Source organism: Mirounga leonina, unplaced genomic scaffold, assembly GCF_011800145.1.
Source record: "Mirounga leonina isolate KUSES-001 unplaced genomic scaffold, KU_Mleo_1.0 Mir_454, whole genome shotgun sequence".
Taxonomy (NCBI): Eukaryota; Metazoa; Chordata; class Mammalia; order Carnivora; family Phocidae; genus Mirounga; species Mirounga leonina.
This window is the reverse complement of record NW_023270763.1, coordinates 15,415,870-15,441,156: the sequence shown is the minus strand read 5'-3', so window position 1 is coordinate 15,441,156 and position 25,287 is coordinate 15,415,870. Positions and strand designations below refer to the sequence as shown.

Here is a 25,287-nt window from a genome sequence, read left to right as displayed (position 1 = left end):
CTTTAGTTTTAACCTGTGTTACATTTAAGTGGTTTTCATGTAGGCAGCATATACTTCATCCTTTTTTGTTCTTAAGTTCACTTTGACAATGTCTGTCTTTTAATTTGGGAGGGGATGATTTTTTATTGAGGTATAACTGACATATAATATATTAGTTTTGGGTGTACAACATAATGATCTGTCTTTTAATTGATGTGTTCAGACACTTTTAATACTTAAAATACTTAATACTTTTAATGGAATTATTGATATGTTTAAATTTAGGTCTACCATTTTTTTTGTTTTCTGTTTGTACTCTCTCCATTTTGCTCATCCATTCCCCATTTCATATCTTCTTTTGGATATCTGGATGATTTTGTATTTCATTTTAACTTATCTATAGACTCTGTTTATATCTCTTTGAATTTTTAAATTTGAATTTTTTTAGGGGTTCTAAAGATTATGATATACATACATAACCTTTCATATTCTATTTGGATTTTGTATTTAATAACTTCAAGGAGAATGTGGAAATTTTACTACTGTAAAGGTCACTTCATCCTCCCATTTCTGTTACAATTGTCATGTGTGTTTTAACTACATATGTTGAAAATCCCCACTCAACAATGTTATAACATTTGCTTTTAACAGTCTTACGTATTTTAAAGAACTGAAGAGGAGACAAATAGTCTATTATATTTACCCAGATATATACCATTTCTCCTCTCCCCTTCTTCATTTCTGAAGTACCATGTTTCGTTCTGGTATCATTGTCCTTCAGTGTAAAGAACTGTGTTCAGCATTTCTCTTACTACAAGTGTATGGTTAATAAGTTCTTCTAGTTTTCCTGCTTCTGAAATGTCTTTTAGTTATCCTTAATCCCTAAAAGATATTCTTGCTGCATATAGAATTTTTGGTTGATAGTTGTTTTTGTTTCAGCACCTTAAAGATGCTTCATTGTCAGGGGTGCCTGGCTGGGTCAGTTGGTGGAGTTTGTGACTCTTGATCTTGGGGTTGTGAGTTCAAGCCCCATGTTGGGTGTAGAGATTACTTAAAAATAAAATCTTTAGGGGCACCTGGGTGTCTCAGTTGCTTTTTTTTTTTTTTTTTAAGATCTTATTTATTTATTTGACAGAGACACAGCGAGACAGGGAACACAAACAGGGGGAGTGGGAGAGAGAGAAGCAGGCTTCCCGCAGAGCGGGGAGCCCGATGTGGGGCTCGATCCCAGAATCCTGGGATCATGACCTGAGCCGAAGGCAGATGCTTAACGACTGAGCCACCCAGGCACCCCAGTGTCTCAGTTGCTTAAGCATCCAACGCTTGGTCTCAGCTCAGGTCTTGATCTCTGGGTGTGAATTCAAGCCCTGCATTGGGCTCTGTACTGGGCATTGAGTCTACTTAGGGGAAAAACAAGAAATCTTAAAAAAAAATAAAAAGATGAAAGATGCTTCAGTGTCTTCTGACCTCCATGCTTGCTTGCTTGCTTGCTTGCTTCCTTCCTTTTTTTTTTTTTAAGATTTTTATTTATTTGTTTGTCAGAGAGAGAAAGCACAAGCAGGGGGAGCTGCAGGCAGAGGGAGAGTCCCGCTGAGCAAGGAGCCCAATGCGGGGCTTGATCCCAGAACCCTGGGATCATGACCTGAGCTGAAGGCAGACACTTAACATGGTACTTCAGAAATGAAGAAGGGGAGAAGAGAAATGGTATATATCTGGGTAAATATAAGAGACTATTTGTCTCCTCTTCAGTTCCTCTTCAGACTGAGCCCCCCAGGCATCCCCGGCCTCCATGGCTTCTAATGAAAAATCAGCTCCATATGAGTTATTGTTCCCTTATAGGTAATGTATTGTTTTTCTCTGCATGCTTTGAGGAGTTTTTTCCACCCATCTTTGGTTTTTAGCGTTTATGGTGTGTCTGGGTCTGATGTCCTTTGAATTTATCAACTCTTTCATGTTCACTGAGTTTTTCAAATATATAAATGTTCGTATTTGGCTAAATTTGTGGAGTTTTTACCATTATTTCTTTACTTTGTGTGTGTGTGTGTGTGTGTGCCTCAGTCTCTTCTAGACTCCCATGACATGAGTGTTAGACCCTTTAATACAAGTTCCTAAGTCTCTGTTCATTAAAAAAAATTTTTTTCTCCAATAAAAGGCTCTTCATATTGGATAATTTCTATTAATGAACTCTTTCATATTTTATTAGTTAACCTTTCATGTTCTATTTAGATCTTCAAAGAGAATGTGGAAATTTTACAACTATAAAGGTCCCTTTACCTTCCCATTTCTGTTAAAATTGTCACATGTTTTAACTACATATGTTGAAAATGTATAATATAATATATAATATATAGTATATATAATATACAATTCATATTTCATTGAGTCTTCCTTTGCCCCTCTGTTTTGCTGTTGACTTCATCTGGATTTTTAACATCAGGTATTGTAATGTCTTGTTCTGTAATTTCCATTTTGTTCCTTTTTTATGGTTATTCTTTCTCTGCTGAGAACTTTTATCTTTCCAGTCCTTTCTGATTACCTTCACCTTATGGAACATAGATGTAAATGTTTTAAATCTTATACTGGTAATATCTATGTCATTTTAGGATTGACATCTGTTAATTATTTTTTCCCCTTGAGAGTCACTTTCTTTGGTTCTTTGTATGTTATGTAATTTTGGAGTGTATTTTCAATGTATTTTGAATATTATGCTGTCAGAGTTTGGGTCCTGTTAAAAATCTTCTGGAGAATGTTCATTTTTGTTTTGGCAGTTAACTCAGAGTAAGACTGCAGGTTCTGTCTCTTCCATTATAGGTGATGGTTTGTTTCAGTGTCATCCTGTTTGAGTTTGCCTTCACATGCCACACTCGGTAGTTAGTCTGCAACTGGAGTGGTGGTTTATACTGTAGTTTAGTTCTCAAAGACTTTGCTATGCTTCTTTGAATCTCTTCCATGCATGTGCAGCTCAGGAATAAATTTGGGACTTGTGTTGGTTCCTACTCAGAATTAGGGGTTCCTTCTTTGGCTTGCTCCTTGCTGTGATTTTCTTCCTAATCTCTGGCTCCCAGTGGCCCCTTTCCCAGTTCCTCTTGATTAGAAGACAGGTTTTTCACAGAGTTTTAGCACCTCCTTACTGTCATATAGTTCCATGTGACTGAATTCACCCTCAGGGAAAAGCCATGAGAGAAGAGAGAAAAATTATAGGAGTCCTCCCACATGCTTAAGACCACAGGGGCCCCTTTTCTTACTTCTTCCACGTAAAGAGAGGTTTTCTCCCAGAGTTTGAGGTTACATTTAGGCAAGGCCAGGAGAGAAAAATTAAATGTGAAAACCACAACTATGGTAACTCCTACATTCTCCAGCTCACATGGGTCCCTTTTACTCATCTTCTGGCCAGAAAGTGGGGCTTTTTAGATTATCTCTTCCTACTGGGTAATTCCACAACTTAACAACACAACTCTTGGTTCAAAAGCAGAAGATAAAGGAGGAAAAAGGCTCAGAAAACTCCATTGTACTGGTTTTTATTCAAGTTTTGACCTTTCTCCCCTATCCAGCTGCTATTTTTATTTTTTGGGTCCTTCAGTGGTTGCTTTTTGTGTTCTGTTCAATTTTTAGTTGTAATCAGTGGGAGAGAGAGAGAGGGGCTGGAGTGGCCATATTCTATTTCGTCTAGGGCTAGAATTGGCATTCATATTTTCAGTGCCTTGGTCGTGCAAATAAATAGACAGTGAAGGATCCTCAGACATTTGAGAAAAGTTTCCAATATGAGAGACAAACAGATATAGATACACACCAGGGAACGCAGAAGAAACAAAATGAAGCTGCTAGAAGTAACCCTAAAATAAACATCGATGGTTGCATCTCCTTAGATCTAAGAAAAGAGTGGTTATCCTTAAAGTAAGATGTGTTTATGTAAAAGGAACAATCATAAGATAGGAGAGAATGCTTAGAAATTCAGTATATGGTAGCAGTAAGTTTAATAAATGAATTTAATAGAAGACTTGGAAGAGTACATCATGCTAATCTCCAAGAAAATGGAACAAAAGGTAAAAGAGATGGAAAATAGAAGAAAGAAGAAAAGGGTAAAAAAAAAAAAAAGGAAAGGTTCAGTTTAAGAGTTTAAGAAGTCCAACATTTGGCTAAGTCGTAATACATGAAAATTTTCTGGTATTGAAAAACATGAATTTCTACATTGAAAGGGCCCACTACGGACCCTTCACAACGAATAACTTAAGACCTATATACCAAGGCATCCTTTGTGAAATTTTAGACCACTAGGATTAAAAAGAATGGCTAAAATGAACAGCTCAGGAAACAACGGGTGTTGGCAAGGATGCAGAGAAAGGGGAACCCTCTTACACTGTTGGTGGGAATGGAAGCTGGTGCAGCCACTCGGGAAAACAGTATGGAGGTTCCTCAGAAAGTTAAAATTTGAACTACCCTATGACCCAGAAATTACACTACTAGGTATTTATCCTGTGGATACAAAAATAGTGATTGGAAGGGGTACATGCATCCTAATGCTTATAGCAGCAATGTCCACAATAGCCAAAATATGGAAGGAGCCCAGATGTCTATCGGTAGACGAATGGATAAAGAAGATGTGGTATACACACACACACACACACACACAGGAATATTACTCAGCCATCAAAAAGAATGAACTCTTGCCATTTGCAGTGATGTGGATGGAACTAGAGGGAATTATGCTAAGTGAAATAAGTCAGTCAGAGAAAAACAAATACCATCTGATTTCACTCATGTGGAATTTAAGAAACAAAGCTCATAAACATAAGGGAAGGAAAAAAATAAGATAAAAACAGAGAGGGAGGCAAACCATAAGAGACACTTAACTATAGGTAACAAAACTGAGGGTTGCGTGGTGGGTGGAGGGATGGGGTAATTGGGTGAGGGGCATAAGGAGGGCACCCGATGTAATGAGCACTGGGTGTTATATTCAACTAATAAATCACTAAATTCTACCCCTGAAACTAATAACACACTATATGTTGACTAACTTCAGTATAAATAAAATCTAAAAATATTTTTTTAAAAAGTTTCTTAAAGCCTCATAAAGGAACAAAAACAGGTCATATTCAAGGGTCAGAGTGGCATCAGATTTTTCAAGGACAATGACTTTAAAAATTCTGAGGGGAAATTATTTTTAATTTATAATTACATACCCCCAAAACTACCAACCCAGTGTGATGGTAGAAGAAAGATTTTTCGACTCAATATTCCTAGAAATGTTACCTCCAGTCTGTATTTTCTCAAGGAAGCTATTAGAAGATTGTTTCACCAAAACCAAGTGATTAACCAAGGGGAAAAGGAAGATACTAAATCTAAGAAACAACGTTTGGTATAGAGAAGAGATTGGAAATCAGGATGACAGCTGTGCAGTTGGCCCAGACCATGGTTTGGACTGTATTTCTCTGTGACCTGCTGCATCCAATGATCCAAACTGAAAATGGTAAAGAATTTGTGTAAAAAGAAATTTCTGGGTAAATACCAAAGAAACCACAAAAATGAGTTGAAAGTGCTTGCTTCTGAGGAAGATGACTCCAAGATCAGAGAACTGCGAGTTTTTGTCCTAAGTGTTGTAGTAATATCCGGCTTTGAAAAATGTATAACTTTGATACAATTTAGAATCATGAAAACAAAAAAATATTATTAAATTGAGTATACAGGTCTTAACACGAGGTTCCTCAGAAATTTTTATAATTGTAATCACAAGTATTTTTTTAACACACAGCATTACCAGATACCATGCTAGGCCCCAATACAAGTATTATTCCACTTATGTGCACTTTCCAGGATCCATTTTTCCCTTTTTTTTTTTTTTAAGATTTTATTTATTTATTTGACAGAGAGAGAGAGCGAGAGCAGGAACACAAGGAGGGGGAGTGGGAGAGGGAGAAGCAGGCTTTCCGCCAAGCAGGGAGCTGGATGCGGGGCTCGATCCCAGGACCCTGGGATCATGACCTGAGCCGAAGGCAGACGCTTAATGACTGAGCCACCCAGGCGCCCCCTCATTTTTCCTTTTAAGTGGTTATGACCCTTTGGGGTTCTTGAGCTGACGTGAAAAAATAGACCTTTCAGCATGAAAAATTTTTAAGTTTTATTTAACATCTACTGTCCACAGTGGCCTGAGAATGAGGCCCTTTCCTGGTACGAGCTGGTCATTTCCACAAAAGGAACTTTGACAAAGATTTTATAAATCCAAACATTAACTTCTTTGTTTCTATGATTTTTATGTCCATTGTTATTTAACTTTACCATCTGGATCAATGTACATATTTATATGGTAATTTTTTTCTCTGAAAAGTTCTTACTAAATTGATGATGTATCATAATCCATGAATTTAGAATGACCCATTCCTACACTTATCCCTTGTTAGGCAGGTAGCAAACTTACCTGATTGATCAGTTTACAAGAAGGAACTGAGCATCTGTGGATCAGACCCTTCTGGATTCCTTCTTTGGGATTTATCTACCTGAACAAAGATGCATACAAGACTAAATTTAAAAAAAAATCGTGGTTAAAAAAACCCTACATAATATAAAATTTACCATCTTAACCATTTTTAGTGTATAGTTCAGGACTGTTAAATGTTAAATATGTTAAATACCAAAGAAAAAAGCAATTGATTTCCAATATATAAATAAGCAAGTAAATAAAGGTAATGAGAAGTTTAAACTTGTGAACGTATTTTTCTATTTAAGTTTGTAAAAGTGTGTTTACCATATTTGTTCTGTTGTAGCTATTACTAAAGAAGACATTTCAGGGGCTGATGCTCGAGGTATAAATAAACATAAAATTGTGCACAACCTTTTGCACAACAATACAATAGTTTTTAAGATGCTTATGCTACTTACTCAAGTCACTTTTCTCTTTTTAGTTCATCCTATGGAAATAATGTAATTGCGGACCGGCGCTTTGCACAATATATTCATTTAGTGTTGTATAATCATGTGAAGTAGAAATAGCCTGATGTTCACCAACAGTGATATATGCCATTAATTATAGTATGTCTGTAAAATAGAAAACAAAATGTTTAAGATCAAATGTAAAATGTTTTAATAAAGCATGCCAATGTTTGTGGAAGAAAAAAGCAGCTTTATATAAAGGCATGCTATATCCAAACCATTGGGCCTAGTAGATACAATGCTAGAGAGCAGAATGTCTTGTGTATATGTGTCTACTTTTTTTTGACGTTAAGCCACTACATAATTTTTTCCTTTTCTTTCTTTTTAAAATTTAAATTCAATTAACCAACATACTGTACATCATTAGTTTCAGATGTAGTGTTCAATAATTCATCAGTTGCGTATAACACCCAGTGCTCATTACATCACGTGCCCTCCTGAATGCCCGTCACCCAGTTACCCCGCCCCTCACCCATCTCCCCTCCAACAACCCTCAGTTTGTTTCCTAGAGTTAAGAGTCTCTCATGGTTTGTCTCCCACTCTGATTTCTTCCCACTTAGTTTTTCCTCCTTTCCCCTGTGATCCTCCACACGATTTCTTATATTCCACATATGAGTGAAATTATATGGTAATTATCTTTCTCTGATTGACTTATTTTGCTCAGCATAATTCCCTCCAGTTCCATCCACATCAATGTGAATGGCAAGATTTCATCCTTTTTGATGGCTGAGTAATATCTCATTGTGTGTGTGTGTGTGTGTGTATACCACATCTTTTTTTTTTTTTTAAAGATTTTATTTATTTATTTGAGAGAGAATGAGAGACAGAGAGCACGAGAGGGAAGAGGGTCAGAGGGAGAAGCAGACCCCCTGCTGAGCAGGGAGCCCAATGCGGGACTCGATCCTGGGACTCCAGGATCACGACCTGAGCTGAAGGCAGTCGCTTAACCAACTGAGCCACCCAGCCCCTATGCCACATCTTCTTTATCCAGTCATCTGTTGATGGACATCTGAAGCCACTACATAGTTATTCTTAACAGAATTATTTCCCACAGCAGTGCTATGAATTGAGTACCTAATCATCTCCATTTTACAAATGAGGGGATTCAGAGTCCAAGGTTAAGTGACTTATCCAAAGTCACACAGCCTATTAATAACAGAACCAAGTTTGTCTGACTACAGAGCCCACACTCCTAGCACGGGGGCTCTGGGTATCTGTCAGGAAGCTGGTCCACAATGGGTAGACCTTTCCTTTGTGGAAATTACATACTTAGTATTTTTCTTGAACATGCCAAACATTTTGTCATATCTGGTTCATAATGCACCCAACCACCTTTGGAAACCAACTGAATTTTTATTTCTGTTTGTTGCAGCTTATTTAGATTGGTTTGTTTATTTGTTTTCGGTAAAATGAACTTCTCAGAGTTTTATAACAGTGTAGTTTAAAATGTTTAAATAGATTTTTTATCCCAATAGGCCATTACAAAATGCTCATACAATCTAAAATGAGAAAATTATTGAGGCTCCTGGGTGGCTTAGTCAGTTAAGCGTCTGACTTGATTTTGGCTCAGGTCATGATCTCAGGGTCCTGGGATTGAGCCCCCTGTTGGCCACTCTGCTCAGCGGGGAGTCTGCTTGTCTCCCACTCCCTCTGCCCCTCCCCCGGCTAGCATGTGCACTCTCTCCCCCTCTCTTTCAAATAAATAAATAAATCTTTAAAAGTTTTAAAAAAAATAAAATTAGAAAATTATAGGCAAAATATATGTCATAGATATTCCTTTCACTTACACTTGAATTAAAATTTTTTTTTTAAAGATCGTATTTATTTATTTGACAGAGACACAGCGAGAGAGGGAACACAAGCAGGGGGAGTGGGGGAGGGAGAAGCAGTTTCCGCGGAGCAGGGAGCCCAACACAGGGCTCGATCCCAGGACCCTGGGATCATGACCCGAGCCGAAGGCAGACGCTTAATGACTGGGCCACCCAGGCGCCCCTTGAATTTAAATTTTTTAAAAAAAGAAAAGGAAAGAATTGTATAGAAGCAAGTAGCCAGATCTTAAATATTTAACAGATCTTAAATATTTGTAAGTGAAAGGAATATCTGTAAGTGGTAGGTATAAGCCAGCATCTCAACAAATTCTCAGAGTAAGGAAAATATCAGGGAAGCTCATATTGTTATTTACTTCCTTTCTTTATTAATTTTGTATTCCTGAATGTTTTAGTCATTATATTAGGGCCTTGTAGATATTCCATGAGCAAAGAAATTGCAGTAAAATTTAAATCTGGTTGAGGGGGAGAGAGTGGAGTTGGAAAGACATTAAGGTTTGTCATTAATTTAAATGTGATTGATGAACTTGATATAGCATCTTTTTTTGCTGCTGTCATAAAAATAATATATTGGTCATTAAAGAAAATTTACAAAATACAACAACGTAGAAGGGGAAAAAAGTACCCTTATTAAACTCTTCCTCACCATTCAGAAACAGTTGATATTTGTGGTATTTATAGTCTTCCTTAAAACAATTTTTTTTTTTAAGATTTTATTTATTTGTCAGAGAGAGAGAGAGCACAAGCAGGGGGAGCAGCAGAGAGCACAGGCAGAGGGAGAAGCAGGCTCCCCGCTGAGCGAGGGGCCCAATGTGGGACTGGATCCCAGGACCTGGGATCATGACCTGAAGACAGACCCTTAACCGACTGAGCCACCCAGACGTCCCCACAAATCTTTAACTGAGGTGAAATTTGTTCAAAATTAGCCATTTTATTTTTATTTTTTTATTTATTTGAGAGAGAGAGAGAGCGAGCGAGTGAGCACATGAGAGAGGGGAGGGTCAGAGGGAGAGGCAGACTCCTTGCCAAGCAGGGAGCCCGATGCGGGACTCGATCCAGGGACTCCAGGATCATGACCTGAGCCGGAGGCAGTCGCTTAACCAACTGAGCCACCCAGGCACCCCAAAATTAGCCATTTTAAAGTGGACATTCAGCCTGTCGAGTACACTTAAAGTGTTGTGCAGCCATCACTTCCACCTAGTTCCAAAGCATTTTTAAAAAAATTTTTTTAAAGATTCATTTATTTATTTTTTAGAGAAAGCATGAGTGGGGGGAAGGGTCAAGGAAGAGGGAGAGAAGCAGACTCTCTACTGGGCATGGAGCCAGATGCGGGGCTCCATCCCAGGACCCTGAGGTCATGACCTGAGCCGAAATCAAGAGTTGGACGCTTAACTGACTGAGCCACCCAGGCGCCCCTCAAACCATTTTCATTACCCACAAAGGAGATACTGTACGCATTAAGCCGTCGCTCCTCACTGCTCCCTCCCTAATCCCTGGCAACCACTAACCGATTTTCTGTCCCTGTGGATTTGCCTATTCTGGACATGCCATGAAAGTGGACTGATACAACATGTGACTTTCTGTGTCTGGCTTATTCCACTTACTAGCATAATGTTTTTGAGGTTCAGCCACATTGTAGCATGTATCAGTGCTTCATTCCTTTTTATGGCTGAATAATATTCTACTGTACGAATATACCATGTTTGTCTATCCATCAGTTGATGGACATTGAATTGTCTCCACCTTTTGGCTGTTGTGACTAATGCTATGAACAAGTACTTGTACTTGCTTGAATACCTGTCTTCAGATCTTTGGAATGTATACCTAGGAATGGAATTGCTGGCTTATCTGGTAATTCTATGTTTAACTTTTTGAGGAACCGCCAAATTGCTTTCCACAGTGGCTGCACCATTTTACCCACCAGCAATGTACAAGGATTCCAATATCTCCATATCCTCACTGACATTTATTATTTTCCATTTTTTTAATGTTATGGCCATGAAATCTTTTAAACATATATAACTATAATGCATATTATTTGATTATTTCTTTTAAGGTTCCCCCTACTTTATCCCACCCCAATTTTTAAAAATTTTGTCTGAACTGTGATATATTTTATTGGGAAATTGGTCAAAAGCAGTGATTTTCAAACTACTTGATCTCAAGACTCCTTTATACTTCAATAATTATTGAGAACCCCAAGTTGATTTTATTTATGTGTGTTATATCTTTGGTATTTACTATATTAGAAATTAAAAACTGAGAAATTACTTAAATGTGTTCATTCATTTAAAAATAATAGTAAACCCCATTACATGTTAACAAAATATTTTTATAAAAAATAACTTTTCCCAAACACACACACATGCACACACACACACACGAGAGAAATGAATGGTCTTGTTTCTCTCACCACAAATCTCTTTAATGTCTGCTCAAATTGAAGACCGTTGGATTCTCATATCAACCCCTGCATTTCAGTCTATGGCACTATTACATGTCTCTCATGTAGCCAACTTCCTTACACACTTAGGAGGGAATGAGTGAAAGAGGCAAATAATGTCTTAGATTTATCCTCAGGGACCTAGGAGACCAGAGTTGGAACATTGTTGACTTTCACATTTGTTGTTTCTGGCAAAAATAGGAGTGTTTAGAAACCTTTGAATGATTTCTCATTCATAGCATAGGGAAGTGGTGCTGGTTGTTTATGCCCCCAAATACTAAATATTCAAGGAAGTTATTATTTGGGTCAAAGATGAACCAACCAAAGCAGTCTACACATTTAATGCAATCCCTATTAAAATACCCAGAGCATTTTTCACAGAAATAGAACAGACCATTCTAGGGGCGCCTGGGTGGCTCAGTCAGTTTAGTGCCCTGACTTTTGGTTTCAGCTTAGGTCATGATCTCAGGGTCATGAGAATCCACCTCCATGTTAGGCTCCGAGTTCAGCAGGGAATCTGCTTGGGATTCTCCCTCTCCCTCTCCCTCTGCCCTACCCCACCTCCCCTGTTTGCACTCTCTCTCAACTAAATAAATAAATCTTTTTAAAAAAAAATCCTAAAATTTGTATGGAACCACAGAAGACCCCGAATAGCCAAAGCAATCTTGAAAAAGAAAAAACTGGAGGCATCACAATTCCAGACTTCAAGTTATATTACAAAGCTGTAATAACCAAAACAGTATGGCACTAGATTAGACACATAGATCAATGGGACAGAATAGAAAACCCAGAAATAAGCCCACAATTACACGGTCAGTCTTCCACAAAGGAAGAAAGAATATAAAATGGGGAAAAGTTTCATCAAGAAATGGTGTTGGGAACACGGGACAGCTACCTGCAAAAGAATGAAACTGGACCACTTTCTAACACCATACACAAAAGTCCATTCAAAATGGGTTAAAGACCCAAATGTGACACCTGAAACCAAAACCTTAGAAGAGAACACAGGCAATAATTTCTCTGACATTGGCTGTGGCAACGTTTTTCTAGATATGTTTTCTGAGGCAAGGGAAATAAAAGCAAAAAATAAACTATTGGGACTTCATCAAAATAAAAAGCTTCTGCACAGCAAAGGAGTCAACAAAACTAAAAGGCAACCTACAGAATGAGAAGATATTTGCAAGTTATCTATCCAATAAATAGTTAGTATCCAAAATATATAAAGAACTTGGAAAATTCAACACCCAAGGAACAAATAATCCAATTAAAAACTGGGCATGAAGAGACATTTCTCCAAAGAAGACATACAGATGGCCAACAGGTACATGAGGATGCTCATCATCAGTCATCAGGGGAATGCAAATCAAAACTACAACGAGAGATCACCTCACACCTGTCAGAATGGCTAAAACAAAAAACAAGAAACAACAACTTTGGGTGAGGGTGTGGGGGAAAAGGAACCTCTTGCACTGTTGGTGGGAATGCAAACTGGTGCAGCCACTCTGGAAAACAGTATGGAGGTTCCTCAAAAAGTTAAAAATAGAACTACCCTGGGGCACGTGGGTGGCTCAGTAGGTTGAGCATCCGACTCTTGGTTTCAGCTCAGGTTATGATCCCGGGGTCCTGGGATCAAGCCTTGCATCAGGCTCCACGCTCAGGACAGAGTCTGCGTTCTCTGCTTCTCCCCCCACTCACGCAAGTGTGCACTCTGTCTCTCTCTCAAATTTTAAAATTTATTTTGAGAGAGAGCATGAGCAGGGTTGGGGCAGAGAGAGAAGCAGACTCCCCGCTGAGCATGGAGCCTGATGCAGGGCTTAATCCCAGGACCCCAGGATCATGACCTGACCAAAGGCAGATGCTTTACTGACTGAGCCACTCAGGCACCCCTAAAAATCTTTTTAAAAAGATTAAAAAAAAAAAAAAAAGAACTACCCTATGATCCAGCAGTCGCACTACTGGGTATTTACCCAAAGAATACAAAAATACAAAAACTTTGGGTAAATACCCAGTAGTGGGATTGCTGAATCATAGTACCTCGCTAGCCAGGTACTTGATGCTTGTGGTGAAGGAGAGTGTGGACTGATGAGAAGGAGCTAACAATTTAACTGGGGAGATGGAAGCACTCTATATGGAGTGTTTGTTTGATTGTTTATGAAAGTTACTTAAACTCTCCTTTCACACTATTGGGTAAGTATCCCAGAATTAGTGTCCCAGGACTACTCAGATGGATCCAGGATTACTCAGGTGTTCCATTCACCAAAATTACAGAAAAGTTAAGATTTGTGCATTAAATGTGTGTAAATTTTGCCTTAAAAAATAACAAAATAGGGGCACCTGGGTGGCTCAGTCGCTAAGTGTCTGCCTTTGGCTCAGGTCATGATCCCAGGGTCCTGGGATCGAGCCCCACATCGGGCTCCCTGCTCTGCGGGGAAGCCTGCCTCTCCCTCTCCCACTCCCCCTGCTTGTGTTCCCTCTCTCACTGTGTTTCTCTCTGTCAAATAAATAAAATCTTTAAAAAAAAAAAGTAACAAAATAATCCTTGAGTGGTGAGTGGGTAGAGGTGGAAATGAAGCAAGAAAGTTGCGATTTCGAAGCTGGGTGATAGTACATGAGGTTATTACACTGTTCTGTTAACTTTGTGTATATACATTTAAAGCTCTCCACAATGTTTTTTGTTGTTATTGTTTTTTGTTTGTTTGTTTGTTTGTTTTTTGGGCAGCAAAGCAAGGTTTATTGACCGCTAGCAAAGTGATAGTACAAAGCTCCCAAGGACGGAGGGGTCCCAAAGGGGTTGCCTCACGTTTTTTTAAAGCAACATTCTAGTGTACCATACTAGAAAGTCATAAGATACTAGTATTCAGAAATCACCCCTGAAACTAATAATACACTATATGTTAAGAAATCAAGAAATAGCCAAGTAAGCATATTATTTAAAAATGTGGAATTAATGGGCACCAGGGTGGCTCAGTCGGTTAAGTGTCTGCCTTCAGCTCAGGTCATGATCCCAGGGTCCTGGGATCGAGCCCCGCGTCGGGCTCCCTGCTCCGCGGGGAGCCTGCTTCTCCCTCTCCCACTCCCCCTGTTTGTGTTTCCTCTCTCGCTGTGTCTCTCTCTGTCAAATAAATAAATAAAATCTTTAAAAATATAAAAAAATAAAATGTGGAATTAAATAGGGAAAAAAGGTTAAAAGATAGCATAATGGTTGTCTCTGGGGGGTCAGAACTGTGTGTGGAGAGGGCTGAAGCACGGGACGTCTATTTTGTAAGACTGTCGATATTATTTGATTTTTAAACCTTATGCATGTATTACTTAGATAAAACGGTATTTTCTGTGGATTTCTGCATTGTTTTCAAGGAAAATATCAACATAATCCTGTGTGAATAATTAGACACAGACTAGTGCTTGGAATATATAAAAATTCTTTTTGCCCATGATGATTTTGGCAGTATGCCCAATTACTTCCATTGCCAAAGGTGGTGATTTACATTTGAATTCCTACTTCAGATGAGCAGGGCTAAGAAGTTTGATTGCATATAGTTTCTTCCTGTGTGCTCCTGCCCTCCTGCAGTTTGTTTTTTACACAATAGTTAAGAGTGATCATAAATAAGCTTATATTACTCGCCTATTTAAAAGCCACTGAATGTCTTCCCATTGCCATTAGAATAAAATTCAAGCTCTTTATCATGGCCTACAAAAGGCCATAAATGCTATAAACGACTGGGTGTTTGCCATTCTTCCCTAATCACTGTGTCAGCCTTGATGGCCTTCTTGCACACTCATCGCTCATTCCTGCCTCAGGGCCTTTGTACTTGCAATTCCTCAAGAGATTGGCTGCTTTTCATCATTCAGGATTTAATTCAAAATGTCGTTCCTGAAAAAGGCCATCTCTGACCATCTAGCTAGACTAGCTCCCTCCACCCCTTCTCCTTCTAGAGCAATAGTAAAGTGTGGTCCTCAGACCAGAAGCATGAGCTGGGAGCATTTGGTTTGGTTTGGCTTGGTTTGGAAATGCAGAGTCTTAGGTCCTACCACAGACCTGCTAAAGGAAAACCTGGATTTTAATGAGACCCCAAGATGATTGTGTGCATTTTTAAATTTTCAGAAGCTCTGGTCTAGAATGACTCTGCCCTCACCTTTCCTGCTTATCTGTTAATAGTTTCATCCATTTCTGAAAGTAACTTTGTCATTTGTTTACATGTTCACTGCTTCTCCTCCCTAAATTGAATAAAATCTCCACAAGGGGCACCACATTTTCCGATTTGTTCACTCCTGTATCCCAGCACTTGACCCATTATCTGCACTTAGAACGTGCACAATTATTTGATGTGTAAAAGAATGCACAAATCTGATGGAGATTATTTTGTGTTCCTCAAAGTGTATAACTCTGTACAATAAAAATCTTCAGGACTCTCACTCGCTTGTAAAATCGGGGTTACTCTTCCCTCTCAATATCATTATGAAGAGGTTTCACTCTTTCTTGGACACTGCTATTAAACTCGTGTGACAAATAAAGAATCACTTATTTATCCTTGTTTTCAAGTAGTTTGTTTTCCAAACCAAAGTTTAGGTTTTATTGAGTGCTTCACTACGGACTTAAAACCATGACTGGTGTTTTCTTTCTTATTTTTGAAAAGCATTCTCATTCAGAGTTAAAGTTATTTTCAAAGGTTTTCATCCAAAGTAAATGTTAGTTTGATATTTGAGTCAAATTTTATTAAATCTGAAATAATCTTTTTTAAAAATAGGAAAATAAGATCCTGAAAATGTTAAGTGCAGAATTTGAAGTTAAACTGCAAATAAAAACTGATGGAGCAAATTGTGTATCAGTTTTTTACTCTTGAGGTATGATTCTAGGAAGGACCTATAGTTTCTGATATTGTTCTGTGTTTAAAAATATGTTCCTAAGATATGTTTCCTATTGCATATCCTGGTGAAATTTGTCAGGAAGCAACATTTCAGTCCACATACTTTGTGATTTTATTTATTTACTTACTTAGTTACTTATTTGTGTGTGTGAGAGAGCGTGAGCAGGCGGAGGCGACTCTGTGCTGAGTGGGGAGCAGGACGCAGGGCTTGATCCCATGACCCATGAGATCATGACCTGAGCCGAAACCAGGAGTCATATGCTTCACCGACTGAGCCACCCAGGTGCCCCTCACTCCACACACTCTGAATGAAGAAATAAGGCAGCTTAAGTCAGTGGCTTTCAGCTGGGGGAGATTTTGCCCCCTGGGGACATTTGGCAATGGCTGGAGACATTCTCGCTTGTCACAACTGGTTGGGGAATACCACTCGCATCTAGTGGGTAGAGCCCAGGGATACTGCTAACACCCTGTAATGCACTGAACAGCCCCCAACTCAAAGAATTCTTTAGCTCAAAATGTCAGTGGTGCTCCTGGGAAGGGACTGACTTAAGTTGAGAGAGCCCTTCCTCTGCAAATACTAATGCCATCAGAAAAAGAATACTTTGATCCTATCTTTTGGACAAGAGAATATATAGAAACAGGCAACTTGGAGATTTAGCTGGGTATATTGGCATGGCATTCTCAGACAATTTTACATTTTTAAAAATAGAAAGACTCAAAATGGGGTTACTGGTTTTCCTTATTTTACAGATGGGGTCGAGGATTTGGTCTTTTGGGTTCCATTTTTGGAAAGGATGGTGTATTAAACCAGCCAAACAGTGTCTTTGGACTTATATTTTATATACTACAGTTATTACTTGGTAAGTATTTATACGGCAATACCAAAATAAGTTTGTTTTGTTATATTCCCTTTAGTACTTTGTGTCTTTGCCCTGAAATGTCTTTATAGTAAATAAAAGCATGTTAATGATAGAACCACTAGTTTGTGGCACATTTTTCTGTTGTGAAAATTTGGTTCACTGAGATTTTGATGATGCTAATGCTGAATTTGGTATCTGTTGGTGTTTAATCAGGGATAGCAGCGTCCCATAGTGTCCAGAAAAACCAGTCCTGTTCAGGGAACTTACTATTCCAGTCTTCCCCAGAAAAATTTTTTCCTTATTAATTTATATACTCTAGGGTTACTTAAACGTATTATGCCCTGAGAGACTATTAACAGCAAGCAGTGCGTGTAATTCCATCACCTTTACACACCTGTGTCCATTTTCTTCTGCTCTTTTCACTTAACTTTATGTGAATTCTTTCATGTTGTTTCCTCTTGTCGGTGTTCTGTTATTGTTGATATCAAGGTTTCAAGTTTTTGTGTTCTAAATAACACTGCAGTGATCAATTTTGTTTACAGTGCCCTTCACACACACCTCCCTCTTTGGATTAGTTCTGCAAAATAAATTTCCAAACACTGGGTGAATGAGCCAAAACACATAAATTTTTTTAATGGACTTTAATACGTATTACCAAACTACTTTCCCCTCAATCGTCCGGCTTCCCTAAAGCTTCACCCATCTTCATACTTTAAAAGTGTTTTCTGTAAAATTTCTAATTTAATAGTTACAAATCCCCATCATTTTATTTTAATTTTCCTGCGTTGTCCCTTTTGTCGTTGGGATCCTGATAATAGTCCATTTTCGTATTTGTTACATTTTACCCATTCTTTATCCTTTTTTATGTTAGTTTGGTGAATTTTGATTGTACAGAAGTTTTTTTATACTTTATTAGAGTTAAATCCAGCCATTTCTGACCTTTGGTTTCCATTGTTAATATTTTACCCCATTACCTACCAGCTCTTCTGTGCTCTTCTGCCTAGCTGAAGTTGATTTGTTATGAGGTAAATTGTGAATCTAAATTTTTCTAAATACTCCTATCAGGTGTACCCAGTTCCATATCCTGTAGAAATACAAAAATATGCACCAGGATATTCATAGCAGTATAGTTTAAAATAGCAAAAAATTGGAAGTAGCTTAGCAAAACATAATGGTTGAATAAATTAGGTTACATCCATATTAGAAGATCTTCTGGAAAGATCAAGACGTAATTTGGTGAAAAAAGCAAATTGTAGTATAATAGGTATTAGAGAAGTATTTAAATACAAATATGCATTTACGTATATATGTATGCATGTATATGTATGTATGTATGTATATGTATATTATGTAGTACATATATGTATACATACATATACATGTGTGTGTGTGTATATATGTAAATGCATAGAAAAGGGTCCAGTGGTTGGGGGCCAGGGGGTCAGACTTTTATTTTTTATTCCATTTATTTGTTCTGTTTGGATTTCTAAAGAAGAATATAATGTATTAGCCGCAATTAAAATAGCCTAAGAAACGCTTTTGACTATGTTAATTTTTAGAGATAGAGATGGAACAGATTTCCATTTATAATATTTAATTTGTGAATTTCCTTATATAGAGATTTTAAATGGTGTGTATCCTGTGTATTTTTTCTGTGCACATTTTGTGTGTCCACATGAGGCATTTTCAATGTCGGGAGGCACATGGAAGGCGGCACACGTGAACTCATCTCACACAGTTTGCCAGAGCACATCGCTTCACTGCCTTATAAGTAGTTTGAGATGCAGCACTTTTAATTTTTCCATAGGTAATGCTTTCACGAGTTCAAGAGTAACAAAATATAAAATGCTATCCAGCAGAAAGCCTGCCCTGCCCTTTGCCCCCCTCTGCCCACTTCCTGCTGCCGTTCGTCCCCAGCTGGTAGCTGTGTGTTGCAGGACTTTCCTTAGGCAAGTACAAGAAAGTCCAAGCCTGTCCTCTTCATCGTCCTCCTTTTTAAAATACAAAAGGCAGATGCTGTACACACTGTCCTACATACTCTTTTTTCTTTTTTGCTCCACTAACTCATCGTGGGGATATTTCCATAGCAGTCCATTGTCTTCATTCTTCTTCACAGCTGCAGAATGTTCCACTGCTTGATCGAACCCTCGTTTATTTAGTCACAGCACCTTGTAAATCCCACTGGGAATTGCACCCCCAGCCACCAGCCCCATTACATCAGGACAGGTTGGGTGCAAGAGTAATAGCCGGGATTTATGGAGCATTCGAAGGGCTTTATACCTATTAGCTCACTCACTCATTCATTCATTCATTCATTTATTAAGTAAGCTCTAGGCCCGACGTGGGGCTTGAACTCACGACCCTGAGATCCAGAGTCACGCGTTGTGCTGGCTGAGCCAGCCGGGTGCCCCACCTGGTAGCTCTTTTAATTCACACATCAGTATTAGGAGGGAAAAATGATTATAATCTCAAGGAAAAGAGTGGCATGGAGAAAGTAAATAACTTGTCCATATCATTTTTTTTTTAAGATTTTTTATTTATTTATTTGAGAGAGAGAATGAGATAGCATGAGAGGGGGGAGGGTCAGAGAGAGAGGCAGACTCCCCGCCGAGCAGGGAGCCCGATGTGGGACTCGATCCCGGGACTCCAGGATCATGACCTAAGCCGAAGGCAGTCGCTTAACCAACTGAGCCACCCAGGCGCCCTGTCCATATCATTTTGAAACCAACTCTCTTAGTCAAATTCACGTGACAGCATTAATTTTTGAAGGCGTAGATATTTAGGACAGGGCCAGCCAGAAGACCGTTCAGGATGTTACCTACGAGTGAGCGCGGCTGGTCCAGTCTTCATGCGCACGAGCAGGTGGCCGGTCGGATTTGCCCGTCCCCGGCACAAGGAATTCAGCGGTATGGCAGCCTTGAGGAGCCTTAGGAACGGTCATACGCTAGAATGACCGGTCCTGGGAGCAAGTCCGGCCTTTGTGGCCCGACTGTAGCCCACAGGCAGCTTCTTGTCAACAGGCAGTGGGGATTTCAGCTCCTTAATTAACGTCTTCAAACCTCCCGCCACCGATTATTTTTTCCTGTTTCTGTTCTCCTTGTCCATTAGTTGTTGGAAGGGAGGGTAGTTTAACAGGCTCTGCTGTCTCCTCTGTCCTTGAGAGTAAGAGCACGTGTTCTCCCGACTGTCGGCTGCAGGAAATTACATAACCGTACATGTGACAATGTCAGCATCCCAGAGCCCCGGTGTAGCGCACAGAACGGCCTCTCTTCTTGACCTGCTTTGACCCACATGGGGCCCAACTGGCCAAACGTGGTTTCCGTTACCTTCCCGGGTGAGCCCTTCCTGAAATGTTTATTGCAAGTTTTTTCCTTCTTCAGCAGCATATTGGTACAATCATCTTTGTATGATTTTTGGAAAGTTTGACCTAAGCATTGTGGATTTTTGAAAAATCTGACTAAACAAAAGGCAGATTTTACTGCCCACAGATGGGGAGCCTGCGGTGAAAAGGCCAGGGGAAGTGCGGCCTGCTTGGGAGAGAAGGCTCTGGGCCTCACGTTCCTTTCTCCATTGGGAGCGATGAGGCTGTCGATTTTCCAGATGAGCTTCACGCAGGATGTGGTTGTAAGACTGCGTATTTTCTTTGCGTGACTTAACTAAGTAAGGCTAGTTTATGGTGTAAGTAATATTTCACCTAGAGTACTGACAAATCAAAAACACTGCAGCTGGTATTCTGTGTGCAAAGTCAACCTGCATAATCTTAACAAAACAGGCCAGTCGTTTTTGGTCCCAGATTTCATCCCGTGTGTCAGCACAGTCAGCGGTCCAGCACCGCGCCGAATCACAGAATGCTAGCGTTTCCCTCAGAGACTCTGTCTCCGTTGTCGAGGCCTGACTGAGCCGGTGTCTCTTTCTCTTGCAGGCATGACAGCAAGCGCAGTTGCAGCTTTAATCCTCATGACATCCTCCATCGTGTCTGTGGTCGGGTCTCTGTACCTGGCCTACATTCTGTACTTTGTGCTGAAGGAGTTTTGCATCATCTGCGTCATCACATATGTGCTGAACTTCATTCTTCTTATCATCAACTACAAACGACTAGTTTACTTGAATGAGGCCTGGAAACGGCAGCTGCAGCCTAAGCAGGACTGACAGCCGGACGAACTCTGAACTGACAGTCGGAAAGTCCCCTTTTCCATTAAGTTTATTTTGCAGCAGTTTTTTGTTTGTTTGTTTGTTTTTTAATTCTTTACAACAGACACTTTCCCTAAGAATCTTAAACTGATTTTTTAAAATCCTGTAAATTAGAAGGGGCCCTAGCTATTTTCTGTGTCAATCTTCATTTTAAATATGGCTACAAAAAAAAAAAAAAGAAAAAAGGATATGCCGAGCCAATCAAAGACAAGCTTTAACTTTACTTTGAAGATGTTTCTGAAATAATAAAATGTAGCCCTAGCCCCCTGCCCTTGATTGTAAAGTGAGCAACCATTGCTAGTAATTCTCTAATGTGTATAAATTCAATTTCAGGTATAACAAATGTGATCATGACATGAAAATATTTTAGAATAGATACTGTATTAAATATTGCCATGTTTACAATATGTAATATGTTTTTAGCCGATGGATTTAAACATATAGATTCAACTAGAATCCATTTATGTGATATTTGTAAATAAAGGTAGACCTATTGGATCCATCCCTGCAGAACTTACTGTACAGTTTAGTTCAAGTGTAGCAATGAAGAATTGTCAGCCCAATGTTGACTGAGGAAATAGTGAAAGTAGTAAGTACAGAGCATCTTGTGAAAAGAACTGACAGCTGTGGGTTCAATACTGACAGCAAAAATAATAGGGTAGTTGGTTCCCTTTCATCTCCTTCCTCGGAAAGGAAGAAACTAAATTTGGACATTCAAGTCAAGCTTGCGTCTAGTCATAAAACTGGATCGATTACAACCTTACAAAATGTGTCATGTGACCAGACCTTCACGTCCAATGCCTTCAGGACACCAAAGATGGGGAAATGGCTTAGATTTCTTTGGAGAAAAGCTGGAAACATTAATATGGCATTTTTAGGTAAAGTCTCTTACAGTAGCTGAATTTTCATGCAGATATTTTTCCTTAACATGGGTGCCAGTCAGACCAAACAGTATGAGGACCTTGAAATAACCAGTATAAGCCCAGTTGCTCCAGAGTAGGATTGCTCTTGGGTAGCTCCGTAGTATCTCCTGTTTCATTCTGCACTAATTGGATGTCTAGTTTAATTGCTGTAGAGTCAGTATGAGATTTGTAAATTTTAGGGCTGACACGCTGCTCAGCTTGCTCCATCAGGAGTGGTGCAGGTAGAAATATCTGAAGGTGAAGTACTCTAACGGTGTCGCTGCTCTTTCTAGAAAACTACGCAAATGCCCAGGTTTTAAAGGTGATGTGAATAAACCCAAATGAAATTGCGACAGTATGTTTCCATGGTTAATACCTTCTATCAGAATGTTAAAAGTGCCTTCTGTCTTAAACCTCAAACCAAATATTTTGTGTGTTGAACTTGGGCAGAAGTGTCCTTCCTTCCTCTTACCATGAAGTAGAAAACCTGCATTATTCTCTGGAAGGGTTCTGTATGATCATTTTACTGCTTACACTGAGAAGTAGTAGCAATGTTTTTGCTTCCAGTTAGAGTCATCGTTGTGTTCAAGAGAGACCGGGAACTTTTGAGGGCTTCCCAAGCCTTCTTTCTGAAGGGAGGGGACAGGCTCTGCTCTGTAAGCCATGATGTGTAGAGTCAGCAGCTTTCAGCAGCGTCCAACTAACTGTCCTAACTGATGCAATGTATTTTTTTGGCCCAAGGCAGGTGTAACATCTGAACTGTAATGAACTTTCAACCAGTTTTACCCAGTTTCGTAAAAGTCGAATTCGGATTTCCAGGCTTATGTTTTCCCATGAATGTGAATAGTCCAATGCCTGTTTTATTATGTATGTACTGTTCTTGTTTCTGTAGTGAATGAACTACAGAAAGCATTGGATTGGATGTCTGGTGTTGGTGGAGAAACAAGTCCCAACGTGGAAGAACTTGTCCAGTGAGGTCATCTCGTAGCAGCGCTTCCAGTCCTGCCAAGCAGCTTCCGGTTCTTTCTTCTAAGCTAGAGTGGAAATGGTTAACAGTGAAGACTTCTGGGGTATATATAACACCGGCTGTGCTAAATAAGTTCCTCATGTCCCAATTTAAAAGGGTTTTCATCATATTTTGTATCAATCGCAGAGGATAGTTAAAGCTTGTCTTGATGTTGCATCCTTGGAAATGTCTTCAACTCTTATAGGATAAAACGTGAAAAACGTTCAGCCAGACCCTTCCAGGTTTTCCTTTGCTTTCCTAATAAGCCTTGGGGAGAACACCACTGTTTCAGTCGTACAAAATTTTTTGCCACGTTCCCGTGACCCCGGTAGAATTCGTACCTTTTTTCTCACTGAGCGATGAAGGCGTGCTGCCTGAAGTAACAGCATCGTGCTGCTGGTATCTCAGTAGGCAACAGGACCCCGGGGGAAGATTTTAGTCTCCCCTCTCCATCCTGTCTTCCGCCCCAAGAAGGAGAAGACACCGTGCTGTAGAATTTGAGGACTGTTATGACTACGTTAGACTCAGTATTTAAAACACTGCAACATCACTAGCCACCAACACGGAAGAACAAAGTGGGGGAGGGGGAGACTGGATGTCTGTTTCGTGCAGTAATTCCATGCTTCTCGGTTTGGGGAACGAGTCCCTTATTTACTTGGCAGTCGTATCATTTGAAGAAATAAGCTGTGGTTCGATGACAAATTCTAGGTGGCTTGGTGGATTTCATTCGGTTTTTCATTGCAGCTAGGTGCTTTCCACGAAGGTAAACTGGTGAATAACTCAGGTTTAACTAGCTGTGTGCCAGGAATTACTTCTACTTGATGTATGTCACCTCTCTTTAAATCCGTTACTTTTAAAGATGTTGAAAGCATTGACTATTTTCATACAGAGACAGAGATCTGTCGTTTGGTACAAGAGATCTTTGGACCCTACTCGGTAGGATATAGGACCAAGACTCCAGTGAAATTAAAACTATTTGTTGGCTTTAGTTTGCTTGCATTTCATTTATAAGATTAGCAGCAAAAGTGCGAAGTCCTCTTCAGCGACTACTTCGTATCTGAGATTGGAACCACCGCTTGACATGAGTGAAAGCTGGCAAATCTTGTCTTGAAAGTTCGTGTTAGACAAATGCCAACAAGAAATCCACTTAGCATTTTTGGTAACCTATTTGGGAAGGAATACCTAACATGCAACCTTTGTCCTCGTGTGTTTTCCCCCAACACGCAAGCATTGGTGGAACATTTCTATTCAGACATTTTAGGCAGCACTTATGATTCCTAATCTGTGAGAACTCTCCCCTTCGATAAAACAGGAGGGGCAGGGGTGGGAATCCAGGCTACTTAGTTTTTTTGTTGTTTTTTTTTAACAAATGAGCCCAGAAAAGGTGAAATGTTTTGTTATAAAACTGTATTAAGCATGGCCTAAGTATTAGGTGTATGATCTGTATAGTATGTTCCATCAGAAATATTTATTACTAGTGCTTTAAGCTCCAGAGCAAACATTCATTTAAAGTGGAGTTCACTGGGCAGACTTCCCCCTTTACTATAGATAGAAATATTCTTTATCCGAGACTTAGGACCGTTTTGCTAACTGGTAAAAACAAATGTAAATATGTAAGAATGTTTATTTGTTGCACATAACTTTTTTGGTATAAAATAAATGTAGCCGTAATTACCGTGGAAGCTGTGCTGCTATTCTTCTTACGCTGAAGTGTCCCAGTCCAGACAAGGTGCTGGGGTCAGTCCAGTCTTCCCATCAGCTACTCTGGAGGCTGACGCTGTAACTTCCTTCCTACAGGTATACTGAGCTGCCTCTTTTTCCCTTCCATATTTGTAATTTATAGAAGACACATGCAGAATTCTTAGGAGATTGTAGTTCCTGGAATTTGCGTGCGCTTGCGATGTATGTGGTTGTCAGGACCGAATGAAAGAGGAGTTCCTGCTCGGGGGTGTGTAAGCACACGGGACGGGGCCGCTGAGCTTGCCGCTGAGCTTTACTCTAGCTGACCTTGCCGCTGAGCTTGCCCACAGCTTTACTCTAGCTCCCCCTGAAGATTCCCCTCAGTCTCCTCAAAGGTAACATCTGCAAGGAGGATGAATCCCTTTAAAATGCGGTTCAGCCAGATTTTACTGAAGACAACACATGTATTCTGTGCTAGAACCTTACGACTTAGGAAGTGGAACTTACCGCTAACTTGGAAAACATTTAAGCGTGTGTATTACGTTTAATTTTTTTTAATGTTTCAAGTAGAGAATTATCTATCATTCCCAGACATTAAATGTAACCCAAAA

At 39.5% G+C, this 25,287-nt stretch overlaps 1 protein-coding gene across 1 annotated transcript in view; it reads left to right on the top strand.

The window, feature by feature from the left end:
• The window catches only part of VKORC1L1 (vitamin K epoxide reductase complex subunit 1 like 1), a 61,570-nt gene extending 36,895 nt beyond the window's left edge, over positions 1-24,675 (top strand). Inside the window, exons 2-3 of the mRNA XM_034988746.1 lie at positions 16,788-16,897; positions 20,820-24,675. Coding sequence (XP_034844637.1) covers positions 16,788-16,897; positions 20,820-21,046 — 337 coding nt within the window. The 3' untranslated portion in view covers positions 21,047-24,675. The remainder of the gene's footprint in view (positions 1-16,787; positions 16,898-20,819) is intronic.
• Positions 24,676-25,287: the final 612 nt, after the last annotated feature.